General features: G+C 40.6%; 2 protein-coding genes across 2 annotated transcripts in view; both read left to right on the plus strand.

Moving 5' to 3' along the window:
* Nucleotides 1–489: 489 nt before the first annotated feature.
* dgcr6 (DiGeorge syndrome critical region gene 6) lies at nt 490–2355 on the plus strand. The gene is made up of 5 exons (XM_014007191.1): nt 490–897; nt 1026–1186; nt 1317–1417; nt 1502–1642; nt 1773–2355. Exons 1-5 carry the CDS (start codon nt 791–793, stop codon nt 1848–1850), a joined length of 588 nt encoding a protein of 195 aa, XP_013862645.1. The 5' UTR covers nt 490–790; the 3' UTR covers nt 1851–2355.
* Nucleotides 2356–3973: 1618 nt separating this feature from the next.
* The window catches only part of slc7a4 (solute carrier family 7 member 4), an 8006-nt gene continuing 3533 nt past the window's right edge, over nt 3974–8446 (plus strand). Inside the window, exons 1-4 of the mRNA XM_014007192.1 lie at nt 3974–4122; nt 4905–5973; nt 6067–6773; nt 6870–6978. Of these exons, the coding sequence (XP_013862646.1) occupies nt 4992–5973; nt 6067–6773; nt 6870–6978 (1798 nt within the window). The 5' untranslated portion in view covers nt 3974–4122; nt 4905–4991. The remainder of the gene's footprint in view (nt 4123–4904; nt 5974–6066; nt 6774–6869; nt 6979–8446) is intronic.

The following is an 8446-nucleotide window of genomic DNA, read 5'->3' on the forward strand; positions in this document are numbered from 1 at the left end:
ATTATTATTTATAGGCTATACCTCCATGTGCCATAGACAAGTCAGGGGTGTCAAATCCTACCGTGTATGTTTTGGAGGTTTCTCTTCTCCAACACACCTGATTTGCATAAATGGTGTATCAATTCGATCACTTAATTAGGTCTGCTGGAGCAGAACAAGTCAAACGTGTCCTAGGCAGGATTTGAAACCCGTGTTCTACACACAGAGTTCCTGTAGTATTTATCTATGGCCATAAAGCAGTTGTCCTTTTGCCTTGAGAACTACCATCCTGCATGATTGTCCCTGCTTTTCTGCTGGCCTTCAAGCTTGTTAATCACTCATTCATTCAAATCACGTGTGTGAAAACAAAGAAACATAAGTCTTTGGAGTTCATACTGAGGTCTGATATGGGGAACGACCACGCAAACTCTAGGATATCGGAATTGTTTACGCCTCTGTTCTGGGCACTCGATTATTTCTATTTATTTATTTATTTATTTTTTTTAATAGAGAGCGCCATCTGTCGAACATGTTGTGAAAAAGCCTTTCAGGCTGAATTACAGACAGGCACATTAGCAGCCACCAACACGGGGTCCTACATTCACAAACAACTCGGTAGCATGTATTTGGGGAGGAAAATAGGTTTTGCATTTAAAATTAATTTTTATTAATGTAAATAGTTATAAAACGCAGACTAGGCTCCTTTACTGAATTTAGTTATTTTGTTTCTAAGAACATTAAACATGAGGTCAATCCTTTGTTAGCTAACTGTTGCTCATCATCTTCTTACGCTTTTTACATTCTAGTTTAAATGATGGATATTTACCCTGGAGTTATCGACAGTGATCCCACTAAACTACAAGAAAGACATTACTACTTGTTATCTGAACTGCAAACTTTAGTGAAAGACTTGCCAAGGTATGGGTTTATCTTTAGGACATACTTTCTTCACAGCGCTCATTGAATTAATTGTACACAACGCGAAGGAATAGTTACTGCGGTTTTTCCTGATGAATATTTATTTATTTATTTTTCAACATGGTCAGCTCATTCCAGCAGCGCCTGTCCTACAACACACTGAGCGACCTGGCTTTAGCCCTCATAGATGGGACAGTGTACGAGATTGTGCAGGGTCTCCTGGATATCCAACATCTGACTGAGAAAAATCTGTACAATCAAAGACAGAAGCTGCACTGTGAACACCAAGGTCTGTGCTCTGCTTGATGAAAAAAAAATACACATACGCAGTATCTCCCTTTTCAAAAACCCACAATTATATCAAATTTTAAGTCTTATTTTATGTCCACACTTTACAAAAAGACTGTTTCCCTTTGCAGCACTTAAACAGGAACTGCTGCGAAAGCACAAAGATGCTTTACAAACCTGCAAGTCTCACAACCTTGCACTTCTCAAATCAAACCAACAAGGAGAGCTTGAGGTAAGAACCAAAGTCCAAATCCAATAAAAGCTCAGAACGTCATGGTGTTCTTGATACTTTAACAACTATGAGGTGGGTTGTCAGGCTTTGGAAGTTCGAGTGCGAGAGGAGCAAAAGATGATGGACAAGAAGATTGTAGCAGAAATGGATCAGAAAGTGATCGATCAGCAGAACACCCTGGAGAAGGCAGGAGTTCCTGGATTCTACATCACTACCAATCCTCAGGTGAATGTCATCCCTCAGTGTCGATACAATGCTTCTGAGCGCTACAATTATAGAATCCAATAAAATGTGTTTCTGATGGAGACAAGTATTCAGCAAGTGACAGCTTTTGTTCTCACCAACTATGTTTCAGGAGCTGACGATGCAGATGAACCTCCTTGAGCTGATTCTTAAACTACAGCAGAAGGAGTCACAGTCTGGACTGCAATGACACTATACACAATGACTTGAGTTCATGTAATCTTGTGATTGCTGAGACTCAGCTGTCTCTAATTAGTAAGAAGTTCACAAAGTGCCCAACATATGTTGTCTAACTGTCACTGCTCTCATACACTTCAAGTAAGATGGTAAAGAGAAAATGAGGAAATTATTTAAACATAATTTAAATGTTGCAAACATGTAAAAACACCATCTAATGAACTAAGACATTAGTAAAGCTGTGACTTTAAATCGTGTTCTTCCTAGAGTTTTTTTTTTTTTTTTTGAGACTCAGAGTATATTTTGGTTCCATTTGTAAAAGGAAGAAGCACAATATTGAGTTATTTATTTGCTCTAACTTGAGAAACAACTCTTGCGTTCCACTTGTTGCTCTCTGCACAACAAGTATGGTACATAAAGGTTTACTCCACTGTTTGTATCGCCTTGTAATATTGAGTTTATCTGTAAGTAACATTTAGTGCTGCTTTGTTTGTAAATTAAATTGTATTTGATAGAAATTTTTTATTTGATCATATTTTGTACTTTTGTAAGGGATCTTAAATTTGGAATTTTGATGCATCTTTTAGAAAAAATGCACTTTTTCCAAAAAAAACCAAAACAAAACAAAGCAATGCCATAACTGTCAGAAAGTAGTGATTACTTAGTACTTAAATACTGATTATATCGAATAGAATAGGAAAGAAAAACTTTGTCTGTCCAAGATGATTTAAGTTTTCTTTGACAGAGTGTTTGCACTTTTTCCTCACGCCTGTGTAGGTTTTGTCTCGGTGCTCTGGTTCCCTCCCCCACACCAAAACATGCATGTTAGATTAATTGGTAACTCTAAATTGTCTCAAGGTGTGTGTGAGTGTTATTTGTTTTGCTGTTTGATGGACTCTTAAACCAAAGGCATGATAAACAAAAGGCTAAGAAATTAGAATTTGCACAGGTTAGAAAATAGCCCCAGCTTGTTTTACTGTATTAATGATACAGTTTACTTTTTTGCTGTGATGGCTAATTATTAGCAATGAATTATATGTTCAGAATTAGTTTTAGTTGTTAGGGCATCCAAGATACAAATAAAGTGCAGGTGGTACATTTGTTTATTTTTCTCTAATGCCAATCCATTACAGTTTATTATCTGACATAAAAAGCAACACCACACACAGGTAGCATGTGCACTATGTGACAGTTTGAGTAATTTGAGTAGTCCAATTCTAATTTGTTTTTCAATATGGATGCATGGATATACACCTTATGTTTTCTGTCATTTGTGCATTGACAAATAGGATAGCATGGATCAACAACAGGAGCTGATATTTATTTGGCTGTGTTGCCTTTCCCTCTCGAAACTGACCAGATTTTTCTAAACACACAATTGGTGCTGTACAAAACGTTTTGTGATATTTAAGCACTGAAAAGCCATGTGTCTTTCAAAAAGACTATTGAAATTTTCTTACAGAAAAGCACCTGATGCAAAGGTTGCAATAAAAGTTTTTACCATCATTTCTATGAAAGAATAGGTCATTCAAAATTTGAGTGGTGAAAGTTTGAAATACTTTAAATGTATTTAGTTGTATTTTATTATTTTGTTGACCAAATAAGCAAGTTGTGGTTAATTTGCTCATTTTCTGATGAGACTCAACACCACCAAGTCTGTTTATGCTTTGCTCTGCACCATACTGTATTATCACAACCAGCTTAGGTGGCTATATTTCATCTTTTCCACCAAGGATTGAGTAATAAATGAATAAAAAGACAATTTTAGCTTCCATTTGTGATATTTTGCTAAAACAGACATAATGTTAAGAATAAGAAAATGACCAAATAATTTGTTGTTAGAAAATGTTTAATTTTAAACCAACCAACCCATGAACTTTGGGCACATATATATTTAAGTGTTTTTTATAGAACAACTGTACAATATCTTGTTTGCATTTTTGACCCAATGTTCATAGCGTGCTTCAGTTCCACACAAATTTTTAATACTTATTTCTTATGACATTTATTTGACCTATAAAACTGCAGACGTGACTCATTTTGCTTAATTGTCGCCTGATGATCCTGGGGATAATCCCTGGGTGTGGGGGTGGGCTCAGTGGGGGGAGGTGGAACATAAAAATAGGGTGCCTGTAGCTTTAAGAAGCAGCCCAGGCAGGGCTTCTTCTTGCCTGTCATCCGTGCGCCTTCTGCTCCTGCTCCATCACCGGATGAGGCGTTCAGGTAACTTCGAACAGCGCTGAACAAGGACCAGCAGCAAAGATGGCAACCTCTGAGCAGAAAAGGTATTCAGTCACAATGTGTTTTTGTTAGTTTTTTTTTCTATCATCTGTTGTGAACACAAAAAATGAAAACAGTCGCTCACGAACGCAAAGTGCGCTGCAGTAGGTACAACAGAGAGGTGCGCTCAGCTCTTTTCCATTTTTGCCATAAATTATTCATGTGGCATTTAAAACAACGCTTATTGCGTCCGTCGCCATGTTCTAATCTCTGTATTTAAACCGGTGTTTATATCTGCAGCCTGCAGCAAAAACACGTACTTTCATGACGGCGGTCTTATTTCTAGCCCGGAGAATAAAAGCGTTACGTAATGAAGGAGGCTTCCTGTTGTCGCCATATGTTTTATCTGAGCCAGGCGGGAGTCAGATGATGGTCTGGTGATGCTGCTGGAGGAGAAATATTTCAATGGGAAGACAAAACATCTCAAACAATAAAACACTGAGAAGCGTCATCATTTCACACATGAGCGATGCCTTTAGGTGACGTGGACTGACCCAGAGCTAAGAGGAGTGCCACAGTCTGTCATTGGAGCAAAACACCACTAGGCTATTATAAGATATAAAGTCACTTATAAGTCACATTATTCTTTAAATTATGATGAATTATTAACATTTTGGTTTTTAAAGACTCAAAATGTTTGACTTTTTGCTTAAAAACTCAGTCTGATCACCTTTTATTGGATAAATCAAGTATGGCATATGCTGAAATTCCCATTTTAAAGCGATTCAGCAGTGTTTCATATTCTCACTATATCTACCCTTTGTAAATATTGGATTTTGTCTTTCAGGTCATCATCATAGATAAGCTAATGGATCCAGTGTGATAGCTTCAAACGTCAACCCACCCTCTGCAAGCCTGTCCAACCCTCACAGCTATGGCAACTTGTCCGAGAGGCTGTGCGCCAGCCGTGCGCCTTTGCCAGAGGCTCAACCGGCTCAAGACGCTGGACGGCGACATGATGGCGACGTCTCTGAAACGCTGCCTCTCCACCCTGGACCTGACTCTGTTGGGTGTTGGTGGCATGGTGGGCTCGGGGCTCTATGTCCTGACGGGAACCGTGGCCAAAGACACGGCAGGACCCGCGGTCATCGTGTCGTTCATCTTTGCGGGTATCGCTTCGTTGCTGGCTGCCTTTTGTTATGCAGAGTTTGGTGCGCGCATACCCAAAACAGGCTCTGCCTACATGTTTACCTACGTCTCCGTGGGAGAACTCTGGGCCTTTCTCATCGGGTGGAATGTGATTCTGGAGAACATGATTGGCGGTGCTGCTGTAGCACGGGCCTGGAGTGGCTATCTAGACTCCATTTTTAACCATGCTATCCAAAATTTCACTGAAACACACATCATGCAGTGGAATGTGCCCTTTCTTGCCCATTACCCTGACCTACTAGCAGCAGGAATCCTCATAGTTGCCTCAGTTTTTATTTCCTTTGGCGTCCAAGTGTCCTCCTATCTAAACCATATCTTCTCCACTGTCAGTATGGGCGTCATTGCTTTTATCTTGGTCTTTGGGTTCATGCTGGCTGACCCAACCAACTGGAGTCAGGAACAAGGAGGCTTTGCTCCTTACGGGCTGTCTGGCATCCTGGCAGGCTCAGCCACTTGCTTCTACGCCTTTGTGGGTTTTGATGTCATCGCTTCCTCAAGCGAGGAGGCCAAGAATCCGCAGAAGGCTATTCCTGTCGCCACTGCTATCTCCCTTGGACTTGCAGCAACAGCCTACGTCCTGGTCTCTACTGTGCTCACCTTAATGGTACCCTGGCGTACCCTGGACCCCAACTCGGCTCTGGCGGATGCCTTTTTCCGTCGAGGTTACAGTTGGGCTGGAATTGTTGTGGCTGTAGGTTCCATCTGTGGTAAGTGTTATCAAGCTCTAACTGAAGCATGTAATTTAAATGGCTTACATTACAATTAGCGTCAACTTATGTTCTATTTATTCTCATTTTCAGCCATGAACACCGTCCTTCTCTGTAATCTTTTCTCCCTTCCTCGAATTGTGTATGCCATGGCAGAGGATGGATTGTTCTTTTCCATTTTTGCGAAGGTCAATCCCCTCACCAAAGTTCCTGTCAATGCCATTCTAGTGTTTGGAGTCCTCATGTCCACCATGGCTTTGATCTTTGACCTGGAGGCCTTGGTTCAGTTCTTATCTATCGGCACTCTGCTGGCGTACACCTTTGTGGCAGCAAGTGTGATTGTGCTGCGGTTCCAGCCTGAGAAGACCAACTCCAAGAGCACGGCTTCCTCATCCCCCAACCCCAATGCTGAGCTTTCCCCTCCCCCCTTAGAGTCTCAGGCCATAGCTGAGGACAGCGAGGAGCCCAAGCAATACGAGTCCTTCTCCGACAAACTCCAGCTGGTGGAGAGGCAGAAGTCTGGAGAGGCACGTGGTGTGGGGCAGCTGAAGGCCTGCTGGGAACCCTACCTAGACAGACTGCTTGGAGACTGTGAGCCAGGTGAAGTGGTGGCCTTCAGTGTGATGATGCTGATAGTGAGCTCAGTGTCCCTCTGTGCCGTGCTGGAGTTTGGAAACAAGCAGCTTCAGCTCCCTGTCTGGAGTTTCACGATGCTCCTGGTGATCTTTAGCTCTGCTTTCATTTTCAGCCTGGCACTTATATGGATTCACGAGCCACAAAGAAATACCAAGACATTCCAGGTGTGCAGTCGCTGCCATTCTTCTCACTCCACTGATTGCCATTAATACCTGTATTAAGCATGACTACAGAATGACATAAGTTTGATTGTTTCGTAGGTACCTTTTGTTCCACTGACTCCAGGTGCCAGCATCCTCATCAACGTCTTTCTCATGATGAAGCTCAGCTTCCTAACCTGGATTCGATTCACAGTTTGGATTGCCATAGGTAAGACATTAGCACTTGGTCAGAAAACGTTTGGGCCAAATTACTGATTACAAAACAAACACCTCACATAGTAGACAGGTATGGGCTAGATTGGGTGTCAAGCTATTACGGTACTACTGGCTGACTGCTGGGATGGTAAGTGGTTTGCTAACTGAATGTTGGCCAGGTCTGGCAATGATGGCATTGTTTTTAAGATGGCATGTTTTGCCAGTCGTACCTGGCCCAGTTGTGGTGTGCTGGCCCTTGCATAGAACACCTATGGAGAACTGCATCTGGGCCATCATTCTTTGCAGTATCTGGGCTGAGTGTTGGAGTGACAGAGCCTTGTGTGGCCCAGAACTGGCCCAGAATATGTTTGCTGTGTGGGACATTTCTGTGCTGCTTATTTGTTTCTAAACATATGAAATGTTAGAAATGAGCTCTTAAAATCTTTGCCTCAGAAATACTGGAATGAAATGAAAATAAAAAATAATGCTGTACATGGATCTTACCTCAGAAAGCACTTTGAATGTCATAAACACACTTTCCATCTGTTGACAGTGGACTTAATGTATTTAAATGTAACACAAACTGCGCAAGTTTTTTTCCCTTTGTTGGTAGAGCTCTGAAGTTGAAGGTGTTGGTCAGACTCTTAATGTTTTTTCTGAGGGCTGGGTCACAGGAGAAAGATGATTATCTACATGAGCTTAAGGTTCCTCTGGCTCAGTAAACCTTTTAAACACTGCTGTCAGCCTGCTGCAAGTTAACAAGATGCACACTTGAGGGATGTCACACTTGACAGACTCTCTGTTCTGAATGGGCTTTCCCCTCCTAAAACACATACAGACGTTTAAGACTTCAGACCTGCTTTTTTAATAAAATTAGAAAAACGTTGTTGTTGTTGTTCAACTCAGTGTAGGTTTTGCTAGTATTGTTCTGTAATGCACCAGATTTGACAAAATGTTCTGGATTTCATTGACTGTAACAAATTTAAAACAGTTATATTATGAAGACTGGTGAGTTTCTATCCCACAAATGTGAATCAAGTCGGTCTTTCTTTCAGTAAACAAAAATGGCATTTTAAAAATGCTGTTGAACACTTGAGGCTAAAAAAAATAACATCACATGACAATGACTTTTGTGGAGGTTTTTATGCAGTTTAAGCATAGTAACACTAGCGCAAATCAAACAAGCTGCCTTGAAACTAATATATTTTCACAAAAACACTATGTGTGTAAATATAAATTGTTGATATAATGTTTTTAAAGCTTTAATTTGTGTAAATTAATTTGCATTAATGAAAACAACAATAGAATCATCATAAGTACTTTTGTAGGTTTGTAACAAAATACATTCAAGGTTAAATGTGTTTTCATTTAGCAGGGATGGGCAACTTAAACAATGGAATTTTATTATTTTTTAATCAACATTACCAGAGGGCCACGTACTGCTGAACAACTATACAACTGACATTTTAAAAATGTTTAAG

This window comes from Austrofundulus limnaeus, unplaced genomic scaffold (assembly GCF_001266775.1).
Source record: "Austrofundulus limnaeus strain Quisiro unplaced genomic scaffold, Austrofundulus_limnaeus-1.0 Scaffold40, whole genome shotgun sequence".
Lineage (NCBI taxonomy): Eukaryota > Metazoa > Chordata > Actinopteri > Cyprinodontiformes > Rivulidae > Austrofundulus > Austrofundulus limnaeus.

Bases quoted from the DNA above. Each gene is read 5' to 3' on its own strand.
- dgcr6 (XM_014007191.1), top strand. From the start codon at position 791: ATGATGGATATTTACCCTGGAGTTATCGACAGTGATCCCACTAAACTA. The intron at 1,418-1,501 runs GTAAGAACCAAA...GTGGGTTGTCAG, and splicing joins ACCAACAAGGAGAGCTTGAG to GCTTTGGAAGTTCGAGTGCG. The intron at 1,643-1,772 runs GTGAATGTCATC...ACTATGTTTCAG, and splicing joins ACATCACTACCAATCCTCAG to GAGCTGACGATGCAGATGAA.